This window comes from Sus scrofa, chromosome 12 (genome assembly GCF_000003025.6).
Source record: "Sus scrofa isolate TJ Tabasco breed Duroc chromosome 12, Sscrofa11.1, whole genome shotgun sequence".
NCBI classification, from domain to species: domain Eukaryota; kingdom Metazoa; phylum Chordata; class Mammalia; order Artiodactyla; family Suidae; genus Sus; species Sus scrofa.
The window spans coordinates 42,676,056-42,694,921 of NC_010454.4; the positions used below are offsets into that span (position 1 = coordinate 42,676,056).

An 18,866-nucleotide genomic window follows, 5' to 3' on the forward strand; every position below is an offset into this window, starting at 1 on the left:
AAAGTTTGCCCGGGCTGGGGAGGGGGTACTCACGTCCTCCGGCGCCGCCGGCGGCCGCTCCTCGGCCTCGGGTTCCAGCTCCTCGATGCGCTCCGCCTCAGCGCAGGCGGCCACTGCGGGGCCCGGGCTGGGGTGCTCGCCCATGCCGAGGCGGCTCCGGGGCCGGCCGCGGCTGCGGGGCTCGTCCCGGGGCGCCGGGCTAACTTTGCGCCGCGGTCGCAGCGCCGCTCCGAGGACTCTGCGAGCGCCGGGCCGCCTCCGCGCCCGCCCCCATGGCCCCGGCCCCCGCGCCGCCGCCTCGCGACCCCGGGATGCCCGGCCCTCCGCCGCAAACTTCTCGGCGCCCCCGGCCCCGCGGCCCCGCGGGCCTCGGCCTCCGTCCCGGCCCCTTCGCCCGGCTCCGAGGCGAGGGCGCCCTTGGGCCGGGCGGGCCCCGCAGCTCCCCGCGCTCCCTGCCCGCTTCCTGCGGCCCCCACTCTGCGCCGGAGTCTCCTCCTCCCCGCGGACTCCTCGGGAGCGGCGCGCGGGCGGGGGCGGGGCTGCTCCCTGGGACCGCCGCCCCCCACCCCCCACCCCCCACCCCCGGGCGCCACCACCCGGGCCAAACCGGTCAGAGCGCCGCGGCCCGGGGAGGAGGCGAGCTGCGGCGGGCTTGGCGGGGAAGTGGCTGCACCGCCCGGGGCGGGGATGGGGCTGCGCGGTCCCCCGCCCCATCACACCTGCCTCCACCCCAGGTCCGGGTCTGTCTCTCCGCACGCCGCCGAGGGTGCAGTGTCCACTTGCCGAGACCCACCGGCTTAATGATGACTCGGAGGCCGCAGACGCGTGAAGGAGGCAGGGATGAGGTTTTCATTAAGTTGGCAACGTCGGGGTTAACCGGGAGTGCACTGGGGGCGGGATGCTGGGAGGACAGGATCCCTCGACCATCCTTGCGTCTCCTTTCACTTCGGTCTCAGACCCTGGGCGGTCCAGGCCGACGCAGTATTTTCGGGATGGGAGAAGTCAGATAGGGGAGTCCAGACCCCAAACCTTCAATCTTTCCTCCCTACACCCAAGAGTTATGTGCTCTGGCTGCATTGGACCGGGGTGAGAAAGTTAAGACCAGAGAAGTGTCCCAAATGGGAGAGGGGAGGTCAAGAAACTACAGCAAGTGGGAATCAAGTTAGAGCAGAGGAAGAGGGGATCTTTTAAAGAAAGAAAAAAAAAAAATGGTACTCTTTCCTTGCAGGGAAGACCTCCCAGGAGAGATTGCTTCCCTTAAGCAGAGACTCTGCCTTTGAACGGTGCCAGTGGCAGGCTGGGACAGGTGCCCGGCTTCCTTGGGGAGCTCAGGGATTCATCTCTGGTGATGTCCCACAGTCCGTCCCCAGCCCACACCAAGGCTGCTTCTACTCCTCTTACCTCCACCCACTCACCCACTGGCCTTTGCTCCTCTCTCCCTCTCAGAAATGATGTGCTTTTTCAATAGTGAAAGTTGCAATTAATGCTCTCATTTCCATAAGGCAAACACATAACCCGGCCCCAGGATCCAACCTGTGACCAATCTCCACCGACAAGGACTGCTCCCCACCCGACTCTCCTGCTTCCCCACAGAGAAGGAAATTAACTCCATTCTAATTAGGTGAGTTTGCTACAGACACCAATTTTCATCTCGGTTTCAGAAAGTGTGATCGTTCCAACTATTTTTGTTTCTCACCACCCTCCCCCCATCCCTACTCTACTAACAAGTCAAGATCCTGCCAAGATTTCCTTGTAAATAAAACTGTCTGCCCATGGTGTGATTTTGAAAACAGCCTTCAGGGGACAGAAGAGAGGCTGACTGAATCCTTTGTGGAAAGAAGCCCAGAAGGACAAGGGGGTGGCTGGGAGCTCTGAGGTCAGTGTCCCTGCCTCCCCCAAGCCGCTGATAACGTTTACAGGATCTGCACGGGTACCGGCTGTGTTACACTTAGATCTTTGGGGCTGGAAAGATGGGCCAAGAAGTGGGAGGTTCCAGGGCAGGGGGGGAAAGAGAAGAGTTCAAAGAGGGCTTGGCCCCCCCGTGGGATGCGCAGTGGGCAGTGCAGAATCCAGTGGGAAGCCCCCCAGCTGCCCACTGGATTCTGCCTTTCTCCAGCCCAGGGACAGCTTTTATCAACCTACCCAACTCTGTCATCCCCTCCAGTGGAAGGGACCCCAGCAGGCTCAGTTCGGTTCACTGAACATTTCTTGAGCTCCTACTAAGTGCAGTTACACAGCTTTGAGAAGACAGACCCTGACCTCTAGAAACTGCTTAATTGGGGATAACAGCCAGGGAAGTCTAGGGGGTACAGAAACCGAAAGGAGGGGGTTCCTGGGGTCCAAGAAGCCTTCCTAAAGGATATGCCCCAGAACCAGGCAAAGTAGGAAAGCTGGCGGGGAGGCATTCCAGGCAGAGGGAACAGCATGGGTAGAAGTTGGGCTTGGGAAGCAGTATGGCTTGGGAGGGAACTGTGAGCCGTCTGCCATGGCTGGAAATTGGAGTAAGGTGCCCAGTGTAAAGAACCCAGCCTGGCAGAGGGGTTGGAAGGGCCATGAGTGTCTGGAGAAAGGGGCTTAGATTTTACCCTGAGGGCAATGGTGAGCTATTCAAGGACTGTGAGCAAGAACATGAAATTTAAAAAGATCCTTCCAGAGTTCGCAGGCTCCATGGAAATGAATCCGACTAGGAACCATGACGTTTCGGGTTTGATCCCTGGCCTTGCTCAGTGGGTTAAGGAGCCAGTGTTGTCACAAGTTTTCAGTGTAGCTCACAGGTGTGGCTCGGATCTGGTGTGGCCGTGGCTGTGGCCTAGGCCGACAGCTCTAGCTCCAATTTGACCCCTGGCCTGGGAACTTCCATATGCTGCAGGTGAGGTCCTAAAAAAAGAAAAAAAGTAAAAAGATCCCTCCAGCTGTAGGCCAGAAGAAAGACAGGAAAGAGGCTGGTCTGAGCACAGGGAGAAGTGCCATCAAGGAAGAGGTCATGAGGGCGGCAGCCGTTAGAATGAAGGGAAGAGGGAGGCCCTGGGAAGTGTCCAGAAGGGGATCTAGTGCCTCCGTCTGTCCTAGGAACATTTCGCCCCACTTTGGCAGACGGTGTTCCCCAAAGTCTCCTCTGGAAGAATTCCTGACCTCTAGCCAGAATCTTCCCTTCAGGAGATGGCTTCCGGTTCCTTGACCCCTGTTGGAAGGAGCATGGCCACCTAGACTTGGAGACGAGCTGTGACAGCCAACGGCATCTGTGAACCTGAGGCCACACTCACCTTTGCCCTCAGTGTTGCCTCGGGCTACGAGCCAGCCCATCACACCCCTCAGCCCCAGGGACATCTGCCACTAGGAATAGGCCACCCCCCAGTGGGCCGAGGGACATGGAGCCTGGGTCCCCAAAGCCTCTGAGGGGTGGGAGTGGCCAGGCTCTCTGACTGCTTTTGTCCCACTCTGAGACAACCTGAGGACCAGCACATTCTGTGCCAGATGGAGGACGGAGGAGAGAGAAGGCACGGTGACCACTCAGTGTCACTGAGCACTGCGTGGCCGGGCGGCCATAGACATTCACAGGCCCTGCGCTCAGGGAGCCCTGGGTCTACCTGGAGATGACAGCAAGCAAGGATGACTGGCGTTTATACCCTTCATTTTGTAAGGGCTCTACACCCATGACATCTATTAAAGTTCCTAATCAGGAGTTCCCACTGTGCCCAGTGGGTGAAGAACCTGACTAGTATCCATGACGATGTGGCCTCACCCAGTGGGTTAAAGGATCTTACATTGCTGCAAGCTGTGGTATAGGTCTCAGGTGCAGCTTGGATCTAGCCTTGCTGCAGCTGGGTGTAGGCCAGCAGATGCAGCTCTGATTCCACCCTAGCCTGGGAACTTCCGTATGCCACAGGTGCAGCCCTAAAAAGACAAAAAAAAAAAAAAAAAAATCCTAACCAGAACCTAAATCAATGACGAATAGGAGGAGTTTCCATTGTGGCTCAGTGGTTAATGAATCCAACTAGGAACCATGAGGTTGCAGGTTGGATCCCTGGTCTTGCTCAGTGGGTTAGGGATCTGGCATTGCTGTGAGCTGTGGTATAGGTTGCAGACACGGCTCAGATCCCACATTGCTGTGGCTCTGGCATAGGCTTGGCAGCTACCACTCCGATTAGACCCCTAGCCTGGGAACCTCCATATGCCACAGGTGTGGCCCTAAAAGACAAAAACAAAAAGAAGAAAAGGATAAGGGCCTGGGAGAGTGTAGTTCAAACCCTGAAGAGTGAAACGCAGCTCAGAGGGGCAGAAGCTTGCTACTGAGATGAGCCTTGAAAGAGGGGGCAGCTTTGGGGTGGAGTGTGGAAGGGTTTCTCGGTGGAAGGACCACTGCAGTAAAGGCACAGGGACAGGAAGGCCACTGACTGTCTTGGGAACAACTCAGTGGCTGGGCACAGAGTGGGGACGGCCAGGTGGGTGAGAACCTTGTGGCAAAAGTCTGAGCACCCGTCTGAGGAGGCCGGACCTTGCTTAAGGGCCAGTTGAGAAGGGGCGGTGACTTCCGACCGGAGCAGCTTTTTAGGAAGATTAGGTTGGCAGCAGCTCGAGAGAGCAATTCAACCAACACGTTACGAGGGTCCAGTCTTTGCCAGACCCTGGCCAAAGTGCTGAGAATACAAAGGCAGAGAGACCCCGGCCCTGGTCTTCCCCCCGCCCCGGGAGAAAATGAGTGAATCCTCTAATTCCAGCCTCCTGGGCGAAGGGAGGAGGGGAGAGGCAAGAAGCTGTCTGGGGGCAGAGGGTCTGAGATGCACCCACCAGGAGAGGGAGGGGGTTCCTTCAGGAACGGAAGTTCTGACCCGGGGGAGGGGCTGGAACTCTGGGGCTGCCAGGGGTGAACCAGGAAAGCCGGGAGGAACCTCTGGGAGGGGGAAGGGGGTGGTGATGGGGGGAGCCCAGGAGTTTGTCTGTGGACAACGTGAGCTAATGAGAAGCCAGGGAAGAAACGCAAAGGGCTGTAATTACCGCTCAGAGCAAATGGCAGCGCCAAGACGGGGGCAGGCGGGGGGGACTTTTTCTCCAGAACCTCGTCGCTTGGGTCTCTTCTTCAACGGTTTCCCATTCCGAGGGTCCCCCGCAGCCAGGCCCACACCATTGAAGGCCCCTTCCCTTCGGAAGAAAACCTAAACTGACCCCGACCGTCCCTGCTGCCCGCTTCGAGCTCCATCTTCTGAGAAGCCTGCAAACAGGCTTCCGAGCTGCTGAAGATGAAGACATGAGTTATTTTTGACAGAGATCCAAGCCCCGGCCCTGAATTCTTTTGTCTTCCAGGAATCCCCTCGTCATGTTTGAAGCCTGCAAGTCCGAACAGCGGGCGCAGCTCAGGGAGGAGACCGTGCCCTTGGCATCCAGCCCCCGCCACCCCCGGCTCCAGCATGCTTCCATCACCTTCCATCATCGCCCGCTGTCTCCGAGATCAAAGGAAGCCAGACTGCGAAACGGACTGCCCCCCGCCCCCAGTGCCTTTCGTCTCTTCCCCTCTCACGCCAGGGCCACCAGTTTTCCGAGGAACTTAAATCATTACTGAAAGACGTCTAGTTTCACAGACACCAAGCCCTTTCAAAGAGAGGCGTGGGCACCCGAAAGGGAAGCGCAGAAAAGCACAGAGGAAACTTTTCCCCGGTTCCAAGATGTCACCAATCCCACATCCAGGGAAGCTCTTGGCTGTTTGGCTGGATCTTGTCTTCCTTCTCTGCCATCTCCTTGGGGGCTCAGCTGTCCCCAGAGTCGCATTTCTGGATGCTCTTGGGAGCTCCAGCACTTTGCGTGCCCTTTGCTTACGCCGTAGGCAGGTCCTATAACCTTAAAAAACAGCTCGTTCAGTCGTGTGCATCTCTTTGATGAAAGCTCTCTCCTCCTGCAGCCTTTCCTCAACCCTCCATGCCCAAAGGGACTGTGCCTTCCTCTGAATCACGTTTTCCTTTTGACCTTGCATTATACTAAGTTTTATCTTCTTTGTACAAGAATATATATTCCTCGATGGAGAGATTAGGGCTTATTCGGCTGTGCACCCATCACAATACACTACACCACACGCCATCAGAGCTGAACAAATGTCTGTTTCATGAAGAGCAGCGCATGTGTCTTGCTCTGACATGGAGTCTAATTACGTAGTTATTCCTCTCAGCCCTCAGTAAGAAACACATTTTATGTTATGGAGAAAAGATTCTTCTACATAATAAAAATGCAATTGTATCCCAGCTGCCTTTATTTCAAAGGTCGTTTCACTTCATTCTCAAAATGCTGGCCTTTTGGAGGTAGCAGAACAGGTGCAAGCGGGGACAATCAAGTCCCCAGGCCCAGAGGAGCTTTGAGTCGCCATTCCTCTTGCCACATGTCTTACTTTAAGAGTGAAAGACAGGAGTTCCCATCATGGCGCAGTGGTCAACGAATCTGACTAGGAACCATGAGGTTGCAGGTTCGGTCCCTGCCCTTGCTCAGTGGGTTAAGGATCCAGCGTTGCCGTGAGCTGTGGTGTAGGTCACAGATGCGGCTCGGATCCTGTGTTGCTGTGGCTCTGGTGTAGGCTGGCGGCTACAGCTCCAATTGGACCCCTAGCCTGGGAACCTCCATATGCCATGGGAGTGGCCCTAGAAAAGGCAAAAAGACAAAAAAAAAAAAAAAAAAAAAAGAAAGACAGGAGTTGCTGTTGTGGTGCAGTGGAAATGAATCTGATTAATATCCATGAGGATGCGGGTTCGATCCCTGGATCAGTGGGTGAAAGATCCAGCGTTGCCATGAGCTGTGGTGTAGGTCGCAAACGTGGCAGATCCCATGTTGCTGTGGCTCTGGTGTAGGCTGGCAGCTGTACCTCTGATTCCACCCCTAGCTGAGAAACTGCCACATGAAGCAGGTACGGTTCTAAAAAGCAAAAAAAAAAAAAAAAAAAAAAAAAGACAAAAGCCCTGACCACTGGTAGCAGGGATGTTCTCCAGGGCAGGGGTGGGGCCCATCCAGCTGAAGGCTGGCATGAATGGGAACGTTGTGAGGGTGTCTCTGACTGTGGAGCAAAAGTCACTGGATTGTTTTTCTGCTTCATTTCTCTTAAGCTCCATGTGCAATCAGGGCCTGGGGGGTGGGGCAGGGTGATTTGCAGCCACTCCGCACTGCACAGAGCCAGACACGGGGCTGTTCGACACGCTGCGTGGGGTGAAAGGGACAGTGAGGGTTTGGAGGCAATTTGCTGCCAGGCCCATGGTAAACTTCCTGCTTGAGGGTCCACCCCGTGAGGACAAGGACTCCGTTTTGTTGGCGTACAGCAGGATCTTGGACTCTTCGCACAACTCCTGGTGCATAGAAGGTTCAGAGCAAATGTCTGCTCAGTGAAGGAACCCATCCTATTTATACTTTCCCAGGCCTGGGCAAGACCTCCCAGATGTCAGGATCCCCTGGGAGCTCTGCCCAGCATTTGGCCTCAGAGAACTTCCTTGAGGTCCGTGAGGCCGGCTTTCTGATGGTGAGGATGCAGCAGCGGCAGGAGCAAACCCTCCCGGAGCTCCATATCCAGGAGGGCCGAGCAGGATGGGGTTTGGGGGGAGTGGGTCAGGGGGTGACAGGCGCAAGGGAAGCAGAACAGAAACACGGCAGTGGTGGCACCAACGGGCAGAGGAGTGAGACAGTGGGCATCCAAATCCGTTTCCTCCATCTCCCAGCCGCTCAGCCCAGGCGAGGCTGTGGGAGAACTTCTCAGTACACATTGTAAATACCATCTGTCACACTGCCTGCCCAGACGCGGCCTTCCTCCCTGGAAGGGAAGCAGTCTTGATTATTTATGCAGAACGCACCCTACTTATCGCACCAGGAGAGGGAAGAAAAGCCCAGAAGAGTCAAGGACTCCAGGGACCCACCCCTCGGAGAGCAGCTGGTCGGGGGGCTTGGCCATCATCTTTTTGGGGTGGGAGGTTAACCCTCAAATCTCCTGGGAATTAGGAAGCCTGCCTTCTCGTCCTAGTTCTGCCACCAGCTTGCTGTGTGACCTTGGGAAAGCAGCTCAACCCCGGGGACCTCCATTTTCTCATCTGTAAATACAGAGGTCAGACTAGATGACTTGTGACATCTCTTCCAGCTCTAAAATTCAATTGTTATCACGCTAATCCTTTGCCCTCCTGCCGCTTGCCCAGAAGCCTGTTCATTTTCCGATCGGCCCTTCCACCCAGGATGGACAGGGCAGATACAGATCAGGCTGATTCCTCAGCATTTGTGAGTGAGCCCAGGAGTCAGCAGACCTGGGTTCTTGTCCAAGTTCTTCTACTATTTAGCCATGTGATTCTGGGGAAGCCACGTCTCCTAATCTCAGGTTTTTTGGGGGGCAGCGTGACATGTCCATGGCACGTGGAGGTTCCTGGGCCAAGGTCCGAACCCTAACTTCAGTGGCAACCCTGCTACCGTCACAATGTCGATCCTTAACCTACTGTGCCACAAGGGAACCCTCTGGCCTCAGTTTTGTGTTTTGGGAACATGTGGGTGGGATTAGATTTCAGGAGAAGAAATATTCCTTCCAAAGCTCTGCTGAGAAACATCTTCTCAGATGAAGGTGCCTGTCACAGAGGTGACAGAGACAAAGACTTTGCCCCCAATGGGATCTAAGGTGGAGAAGACACACTAAAAACCTAAAACAAAACAAAACAAACTCACACACATAAAAAAAACACAACAAACCCAGAGTTCCCGTCATGGCGCAGTGGTTAACGCATCTGACTAGGAACCATGAGGTTGCGGGTTTGATCCTTGTCCTTGCTCAGTGGGTTAAGGATCCGGCGTTGCCGTGAGCTGTGGTGTAGGTTGCAGACGCGGCTCGGATCCTGCGTTGCTGTGGCTCTGGTGTAGGCTTGGCAGCTACAGCTCTGATTGGACCCCTAGCCTGGGAACCTCCATATGCCGTGGGAGTGGCCCAAGAAATGGCAAAAAGACAAAAAACAAAAACAAAAACAAACAAAAAACACCCCCAACAAATCCTGCAGGTACAATGAGATGGGTACTGGGTAGAGATATATGCAAAGCATGTGGCGGCAGAAAGGGGGTCCAACTAAATGAGACGGCTCTTCAAAGACCAAGTAGGAGTTGGCCAGGTGGACGAGGCTTGATGCGTTCAAGGCAGAGGGAACTGCATGTACTAAGGCAGGAAGGTGTGAATCTGCATAGAAACTGCCCGCTCGTTGTTAGGGCGATGGTGACATTCTGGGAGGCTTTGCATTGACTGCTTCCTCTCCCACCCCTTTGGAACGATCCCGGATGGGGGTGAGGGGGGCTTATGGTTGACGGCTCAGCTTGGCCTCCCTGTCCATAAGGCACATCACCAAGGAGATGAGAGACTAACGAGCGTTTCTCCTTCTGTCTCCCGCCTTTCTCTGTTCTCGAAATTAGAATCAGTAAAGCAGGCTGGAAATAGGGGGCTAGCTCAAGTGGCTCCAAGGTGACCCCCCATTCTCCAGCCTTGCACACCACCAGGCTGGGTCAGAGGAGGAATGCAGCTTTGTGCAAAATGGGGCCCAGCGGCTGGCGGGCTGGTGTGGGCAGTCTGGGTTTGCTGGGCAACCTCCTGCGTGTGGCCGGAGCACGTGATCTGTCCTACAGCTGTGGTGGCCTGTGGTGGCTCCTCGGGGAGCTGCCCCAGTCCTCTGCAGAGAGATGGCATTAACCTGTCCCTTCTCCGTGAAGGACACCCTGCAACAGAAATGCGCTTTGCCCCCAGCCTCTCAATCTGGTTGCTGCGGCTCCCGTGTGCAGCCTGTATGCTTGCTCTGCACACTCCCCCAAAACACAGGAACGGCAGAGAGGAGAAACGCACACATCCAAGACATCCATTAGCTGTGAACAGCCTCACAGGCTGCGAGCCATGGGGTTAACCAGGCTCAGGGAAAGCCTGGGAAGCACTGGGAAGCGTTCTGCTGGCTTGGCTTGCTGCAATGATTTATATCCAGGAGAAAGGGGCTGCAAGGCAGGGAAATACCAGGACCGCTGAAGGAACGGGCACATTTGCCAGATGGTTCCTGGGGCACAACTGTCTCTGCAGAGGGACGGTCCAAGGGGGGAGGTCCTTTCTTCCGAGAGCAAAGGCACTAGCTGATGGCTCATTCATTATCCTAGGGCTCATCTGAGGGAGGGGGGAAGCTGGGAGCACACCCACGCGCGTCTTTTCCCAGAACCAAAAGCTCTGACTGCCTGGGGTTGAAGTGGCGATGGGGATTGGGACTTCCCAAGCACTCCTAGCTCTGTGTTTCTTTAACACCTGCCACCTGTATCTGCTTTCCCAGCTTAAGCCAGTTAGTTCACTCTCCCAACTGCCAGCTTCCTTCTCTCTCCTGAATGTAACTGACCGCATTTAGTCAATTACACAGCCTGGGCTCCTGGGAGGTGAGTTCGGTGGTGCTGCCAGGGTTGAAATGCAAGGCAAGAGGGACCAGGTTGGGTAGGTTTGAAACTCTCTGCGACATAAGCACAGAATTTTCCAGAGCTCATTCCTTTCCCCTGGCAATCCATGGGCCCGTGTCTTCCTCTGTGACACTAGGCTGTGAGCATTCGGGAATGTCCCTGTCCTGGCTTGGCTACATGCTCCAGGTGGGCTGGTTGGTCACAGCCTGAATCACACAGATGCCCCCCAAAAGCCTTAGGGGCAGGGCTAACGGGGTGACGAGGGGTGAGCACAAAGGCATCCCGACCTCAGGGCCCAGTCATGCCCTTTGCCCAGTGGTCATGGCCTCCCCCTGCAGAAGGACAGCAGGAGAGTCTGCAGCGTGAGGCTGGGCATTTATAGAGAACCTAACTGTCCACTGGCTATAACTTCCATGCTATGTCGTGACCCCAAGCAGGACAGGGGCCTTTGGAATCAGCTCGCTCTCCGCCTCTGAGAACCATGCCTGTCAGCGTAGCATCGGGGAGGTTTAGTGGGAAACATACCTTTACTCACACGGACCTTCACTTGGGTCTGGCAGGATAACCTCCAGCAGGTTTGTTCACTTAGGTTCACTGAGCCTCAGATGCTGTGGATTTGAAAGAGGCTAATGTGACCCAGCTTGGGAGCATGCAGGTAAGGGGAAGAGATGGTGCTGGCACAGAGTTCCTCTCCATCAGCACCAATGCCCCTTCCTCTCCCCTGGATACACAATACACGGGGTTGAATAAATAAATTCAGAGGTGAGTACACTCTGGCACATTTCTTGGATACGTTCACATTCCAAAAAGCCCATATACTGCAGTTGTACCTTTTTTTCCCCTACATCCAATACCAAGGAACCAAATTTGCAGTTTACAGCAGGAGGCGGCCACCCTGTGGGGGGTTAAAGTGGTTTCCAACCAGATGGAGAAGTACCTGGGTTTATTTTTAAAGGGAAAATACAAAGAACTAGCTGGGCGAACAATGCCACAAGGTTTTGTATTTGACCTCTTTCTCCCCTTGACACTGGAGGCACACAGTTGGTGCCTAATAAATACACCCCAAAGGCTTGGCCTTCTGAGAGACCTGGGAAACCACATGAAGTCCTGGAGCCTCAGTGTCCTCTAGTGGGGAAAAACAGCCACAACACCCTGCAGAGCCAACCGCAACACACAAAGCCCAGGGCTGGCGGTTCCCTAAAGGGCTCTGGACAAGCCCCAGGATGCAGCCACCAGGACTTTCAGGCTATCATTATGACCAGGAAACTCCAAACAAACCAACAACACATTTTCCAGGAAATGCTTCTCTGATTGCATTACAAAGAGACAGTCATTGCAGCCACACTTATTCCTTAAAATGCACTAGGCATTAGTCAATTAATGAGGTCTAGGCAATGATTCTAGGCTGCCAACACTCTAAAAGGAAACCAGGCATTCGCTGCCTCTGACAGAATTAAACTGCACCACCGAGGAAGTATTTTTGCCACAGGACTGAACCTGAGTGTGATCAGTCTCCAGATCTACCCCCCAATTTACAGGCAACGAATTGGTAGTTAACAAATGAATTTACAGAGGAAAATGCTGAAAACCACCACAGGGATGCAATCAGAAAAATTCAGACCATGGAAACTCTACAGGACAAATGACCTCGTTTCTTCAGCAATAAATTGCAAGGGAGAGAGGGAAAGAGATGAATCTTTTTTTGGCTCCTGATTTAAACAAAGTGGGGAAAAAACTTGTTTAGACAATTGGGGAAATCTGAAAATTGTATTTTGATCTTTAGAATTTATTCTTTTAAAGTGTGGAAATGGCACTGTGGTTATTCTTTAAAGCCTCCCTCAGTTTAGAGGCACACACTGAAATATTTTCAGATGAAATGAATGTGTCGTCTGGGACGGGTTCACAGTGGGGGGAGAACAGATGAAACAGGGCTGGCCACGCTGACCATTGTTGAAGGTGGCTGATGGGTACATGAGCATTCATGAGGCTGTTTGCTTTATTTCTGTTTTTATTTGAACATTTTCATAATTAAATGTAAAACCAAAAAAAAAAATTTGTTTTAAACCCCCCAAACAAAAAAATAGATGTAAAACCCAAATCCCTTCTACAGAAAGTTTCAACCCAGATGACTGCTTTAAAGCTTTCTTCTCTGCCTCTGTGAGGAAACAGGAGCCCAGTGTTTGACAACTTCTGTAGGACGGGGAGAGGGATTGCTGTCATCTGCACCAGGTGACTCAGAGGAACTGCTATGCTTTACAGCTGGACCATTTTTTTGGGTTTGTTTTTATGGCCACACTCACAGCATATGGAAGTTCCCAGGCCTGGAATCAAATTTGAGCCGCAGCTGTGACAATGCTGAATCCTTAACCCACTGCGCTGGGCCAGGGATCGAACCCGTGCCACCAGAAAGACAACACTGGATCCTTAACCCAGTGTGCCAAGGCAGGAATTCCTACACCTGTTTCGTTTGAATGAGCTTCAGTTCTTTTATTTACTCCTGGAAAACAGGGTGGGAAGAGGGCAAGAGCCAGTGGACAGATCCTCTAAGGGATCAACTGACAAATGCTCAGATCTGGGGAGCCAGGAGCACCCATGATTTCTGCAGTCTTCAAATTCTCTGGCCGACCTTCTCTCCTCAGAGATAACTCTTGACCCGCAACTTCCCCCCAAAAAACATTGGGCATCAGAACATCAGCAAGTGTATAGGTGGATTCAGCACCTCCTGCCTCCTTTCTAACCGTCTTGCTCTCCTCTGTCACCAGCTTACATAAACACAGCTGTGTCAGCAGCCCGCCAGCTGCCAACTCTCCTAGAAGATATTCGGCATTTTTCCTCTGCTGGCTAAAAATAAGTCCCAGGCTCTCCTGGGCATCTGCAGGTGGTGTGCTCACTCTGTCATGCTGGAGTTTTCTCAGGATGCTGTAACTCAGAAATGTGGAATTGCTTGTACCAAGTCCATGGCAGAAGCTCTGCCCCTTCCTTGCAAAAATGGTCACCAGCAAAATCAAAGCTGAAAGGAGCTTAAGGCCTGTCCCATAAGGCCTTCGCTAACTGTGTGCTAACCTCAATCAAGGCATCTGACAGAGGGCACTGGTTCAAATCCCAGTCCTGCTACTCAGCTGGGTCTGTGACTGGTTACCCAAATTCCATCAGCCACTGTTCTCTGTTTAATGGGATGATGATAATACAGACCTCTTGGGTATGAGAATTAAATGACATGTGAAAAGGACTTTGGAAACGGCCCTATAGAATGTGCTCAGCTCATCTCACCTCCTTTTTATGACACTCTCCCACCCACCCCCTTGTGCCAACAGGCTGTCTTGATGCATTCACTAAATGCATATCTGAGTATTTGCTCTGTGCCAGGTACTGTGCCTGGAACTTAGGGTAAAGTGGTAGACAAAATAGACAAAAATTCTGCCCTCACAGAGCTAATAGCGTTGGAGAGATTAACAACTAACAAAATTTATTATATAATAGTATATAAGATAGTGATAAGAAGTATAGAGAAAAATAAAGCAAGACTTCAGGATAGGAGAGCTACCATAGGATCCAGGCAATCCCACACCTGGGCACGTAGCTGGAAAAGATGAAAACTCTACTTTGAAAAGATACATGCACCCCAATGGTCACAGCACACTGCTTTTAATAGCCCAGATATGGAAACAACCCAAGTGCCAATCAACAGACAAGTGACTTAAGACGATGTGGTGTATATACATACAGAATGGAACATTACTCAGCCATAAAAAAGAATGAAGTAATGCCACTTGGATTTCGAGAAGACTATTGCATAGGAAAGGTATGTTTTTTTGGTGCCGGGACAACTGAATATCCACATGCAAAAGACTATAGTGGGCTTCCTCGCTCACCTAATAGACAAAATTAACTCAAAATGGACTGAAGATCTAAATGTAAGAGCTAAAACTCTTAGAGGAAAACACGGTATAAATCTTGGTGACTTTGGTTAGGCAGCAATTTCTTCAGTATGTTGCCAAAAGCACAGCAACACAATAAATAAATAGATTGGACTTTAAAAACTTTCATGCTTCAAAGGTCACTATCATGAAAATGAAAAGACAACTCAGAATAAGAGAAAATAACAAATGCTTACAAGCTAACAATTAAAAGATAAATCACAATTTTTAAGTGGGCAAAGGATTCAAACAGCCATTTCTCTAAAGAGGACATACTCATGACCAATAAGCACGTGAAAAGAGGCTCAACATCACTAGTCATTAGGGGAATGCACATCAAACCACCGTGACATACTGCTTCACACTTACTAGGGTAGCTACAATAAAAAGAGTTCCCGTCATGGCGCAGTGGTTAACGACTCCAACTAGGAACCATGAGGTTGCGGGTTCGGTCCCTGCCCTTGCTCAGTGGGTTAACGATCCGGCGTTGCCATGAGCTGTGGTGTAGGTTGCAGACTCGGCTCGGATCCCGCGTTGCTGTGCCTCTGGCGTAGGCCAGTGGCTACAGCTCCCATTCAACCCCTAGCCTGGGAACCTCCATATGCCGCGGGAGCGGCCCAAGAAATAGCAACAACAACAACAACAAAAGACAAAAGACAAAAAAAAAAAAAAATGTTCACGGCAATATTATGCATCATAACCTAAAGGTGGAAACAACTCCAAAATCCATCAGTCGATGAATGGATAAACAAAATGTGGTCCCATCATGGCTCAGTGGAAGTGAATCTGACTAGCACCCATGAGGACCCAGGTTTGATCCCTGGCCTCACTCAGTGGGTTGGGCATCCAGCATTGCGGTAAGCTGTGGTGTAGGTTGAAGATGTGGCTCAGATCTGGTGTTGCTATGGCGGTGGTGTAGCCAGGGGCTACAGCTTCGATTCGACCCCTAGCCTGGGAATTTCCATATGCCTCGGGGATGGCCCTAAAAAGACCAAAAAAAAAAAAAAGTGGTGTATCCATGCAACCGAATGTTATTCAGCCATAGAAAGAAGTAACATACTGATACATGCAACAGCATGGAAGAACCTTGAAAACATGAAAGAAGCCAGGCACAAAACGCCACATATTACATGATTCCATCCATGTGAAAGATCCAGAGTAGGCAGATTCATGAGGCAGAATGTAGATTATTGTTTGCCAGGGGCTGATGGGGTAGGGACTGCCCATACGTACAGGGTTTCTTTTTGGGGGGTGATGAAATGTTCTTAAATAATGCTAACAGTTGCCCAACTTTGTGACTCTATCAAACGCCACTGACCTGTACACTGGAAACAGGTGAATTTTATGGTGGGTGAATTATATCTCAAGTTTTAAGAAGAGACAATGGGAGAAGATATTGGAGAAACTTTTTTTTTTTTTTTTTTTTTTGGTCTTTTTAGGGCTGCACCCGCAGCATATGGAAGTTCCCAGGCTAGGGGTCCAATCAGAGCTACAGCAGCCGGCCTCCACCACAGTCTTGGCAGAAGCAACAATCTGTTTGCGCAGAAACATCCAGGAGAAAGAGGAGAGAGAGAGAGAGAAGGTGGTGGGTGAGGAAGGGAGAGAGAGAATTGCTGGAGGATGTAGATGAGAGGGGCTGGGATCTCGTGCTGAAGGAACAGGGCTGCCCCGTGGAGAGCTCCTCGGTGATGACAGGAGAGAAAGCAGCCCAGACGCGTACAAACGCAGGGAGACGCGGTGTGGGAGGCGGGAGCTTGAGGAAGTTCCAGGTGTCCTCCTTCAGAGAGATCCGTCTATTTTCCTTGAACGTCGAGCTTACCGCCTCCTGTATCAACACGTGCCTTCAAAGAAAGCACTGGATCCCTAGTGATCAGGATCCAGTGCTTCCCCCTCTGTGGCTCAGGTGCAAGCCCTGGTCTGGGAACGGAGATCCCACATCAAGTCACTGCGTGCTGCGGCTAAAACCACCTCCACCACAAAGAAGCAAACTGGCTTCAAAGAAATCCAGCAGGCAAACAAGCAAACCAATCCCCAGAAATCATCTACCCCAGCAGTTTTTAAAAGTTCATTCCACCCAAACTGGTCCTTCCTTTACTCTGAATCCTTGCAACAATGTTATTTGCGTCTACGTTATTTTAATCTAAAATTTTATTCTACTGAAGAGTAATACTTTAAGTTCCCACTGTGACACAGTGGGTTAAGAATCTGACTGCAGCGGCTTGGGTTGCTGTGGAGGCGTGGGTTTGATCCCTGGCCTAGCACAGTGGGTTAAAGGAGCTGGCATTGCCATTTCTGGGGTGTGGGTTGCAGCTGTGGCTCTGATTCAGTCACTGGCCTGGGAACTTCCATACACTACAAGCGGGGCTATTAAAAAAAGAGTGGCAGGAGTTCCCCTGGTGGCGCAGCAGAAATGAATCCGACTAGGAACCATGAGGACACAGGTTCGATCCCTGGCCTCGCTCAGTGGCTTAAGGATCCGGCGTTGCTGTGAGCTGTGGTGTGGGTCGCAACCTTGGCTCAGATCTGGTGTGGCTGTGGTGTAGGCGGGCAGCTGTAGCTCCAATTCAACCCCTAGCCTGGGAACCTCCATATGCTACAGGTACAGCCCTAAAAAGCAAAAAAAAAAAAAAAAGAGAGAGAGTAACACTTGCACAAATAAAATTCAAAAGGTCCAGAAACAAATCTCTCTCCTACCTTGAGGCCGGTTTATTGTCTATATCCTCTAAGAGATAATTATATATATGAGACCATATGTGTGTATATTTGCATATATATCCCTCATTGCTTTTTTAAACCACAAACGGTATCCAGACTCACTGTTCTGCATCTTGCTGTTTTCACCGAATATGGATCTTGGAGATTGTCTCATCTCAGTACATACAGCATTGCCTCATTCTTTTGCATAACTACTATGATGTGATGGTTTTAAAATATGTTCACAAGTCTTTGACATTCTTACCTTCAAGAAGTGGAGCTTGAGTCCTTTCCCCTTACGTGTGGGCTGGGCTTAGTGACTCACTCTAATAAACAGACTATGGCAGAAGCAATGTGTGTCCCCTGAGACTGGGTCATGAAAGAAAATGTAGCTTCCTCCTTTTCCCTCGCTCTCGCATCACGTGCTCTGCGGTGACGTGAACTGCCGTGTCGCTCAAGCAGCCCTGTGGGAAGAGGCCCCTGTGGGGGGACCTGGCCAGGAGCCCCACGAGAAAACCTTCTTGTAAGGGGATCCTCAACCCTAGTCAAGCCTTCCGATGACTGCAACCTAATTACAGCCTCTGAACCAGAACCAGCCACCAAAACAATGAGATGACAAATACACATGTTTAGGGCGAATATGTCCTTTCTCCTCTATCATCCTATTTCAGGATGAAAATCCCTTGTCAGCCATAAAGCTTATCATGGATAGAAAGTATAATCCTCTTGTCCCACTGTCTCTGCCGCCTCCCCAACAATTGTCAGCACATATGTCTAAATCTGCTCAAGCCATGCTGCTGTGAACCGCATGGGTGTTGGCCCCTCTCATGTGTTCTCAGAAAAGTTGCTATTTTCTTTTCTTTCTTTCTTTTTTTTTTTTTTTTTTTTATGCTTCTTAGGGCTGCACCCAGGGCATATGGAAGTTCCTGGGCTGGCGGTCGAATTGGAGCCGCAGCTGAGGCCTACGCTCCAGCCAAGGCAACACGGGATCTGAACCACATCTGCAACCTATACCACGCTTGCAGCAACGCGCAAATCCCTAACCCAAAGAATGTGGCCAGGGATCGAACCAGCACCCTCCTGGACACTATGTTGGGTTCTTAAGCTGAGCCACAACAGGAAATCCCTTTTCCTTTCTTTTTTCCTTTTTTCTTTTTTTGGCTGCTCCCACGGCATGCAGAAGTTTCCCAGGCCAAGGATCAAATGTGCGCCACAGCAGTGACCTAAGCTGCTGCAGTAACAACGCTGGATCCTTAACCTGCGAAGCTACCAGGGAACTCCAGAAATTAGTATTTTCATCAGTGCTCCAGCAGCAATTCTCTGGGTCAGTGTGGGAGCCATATAATTTTAAGTTTTTGGAATGTTTCCACTTTGTTCAGAAAGTGAACTCAGCTAAGAAACAAATCTGGCTTTCTGGGCTTTCCTGTCTCTGCTCCTGACCTAGGTAGGCCTCCCTGCAGTGCAGAACGGATCTGTCAACTGTACTCTGAGCATAAAGAAGAAAAAAAAAAAAAAATCTAGTCTCTTCCCTGGAGTGGGGAAGCAGCTAATAGCATTCAGATATTTTGAGATGAAACTGTTACCATGGGAATGTTCCCATATTTCTCCCTTAATAATGATGGGTAGAAACAATGAACACCACGGCCCTCAGAATATTCTAGAAATAAAAGCAACAAGGGAAGAAAATGAAGCTGGAAGAACAGGCTCCAAAGAAAGGATAGATGAGCTCAGCCAAAACTCTGCCCAGGGTGCATTCGAGGAGAATGGGGGCGATTCTGGGGTCAGCGTCTTCCCTCCAAGGGTTAGGGTTCACATACAGGCTGGGGGGGGGTCCTGAGGTGGATGGGGTGATTC

At 51.6% G+C, this 18,866-nt stretch overlaps 1 protein-coding gene and 1 long non-coding RNA gene across 4 annotated transcripts in view; one reads left to right on the forward strand and one right to left on the reverse strand.

Annotated features, from left to right (window-relative positions):
- Positions 1-257, reverse strand: part of RHBDL3 (rhomboid like 3) — a 52,665-nt gene extending 52,408 nt beyond the window's left edge. For both annotated transcript variants that reach the window (XM_021067455.1, XM_021067454.1), the window contains exon 1: positions 34-257. In XM_021067455.1, coding sequence (XP_020923114.1) covers positions 34-144 — 111 coding nt within the window. In that variant the 5' untranslated portion in view covers positions 145-257. The remainder of the gene's footprint in view (positions 1-33) is intronic.
- Positions 660-6,225, forward strand: LOC106507967. 2 transcript variants are annotated; one of them, XR_001304407.2, is made up of 3 exons: positions 660-845; positions 1,503-1,621; positions 5,302-6,225. It is a non-coding gene; the product is annotated as an uncharacterized LOC106507967 (long non-coding RNA). The 2 variants fall into 2 exon arrangements; XR_002337259.1 differs by having other exon boundaries at positions 660-1,621.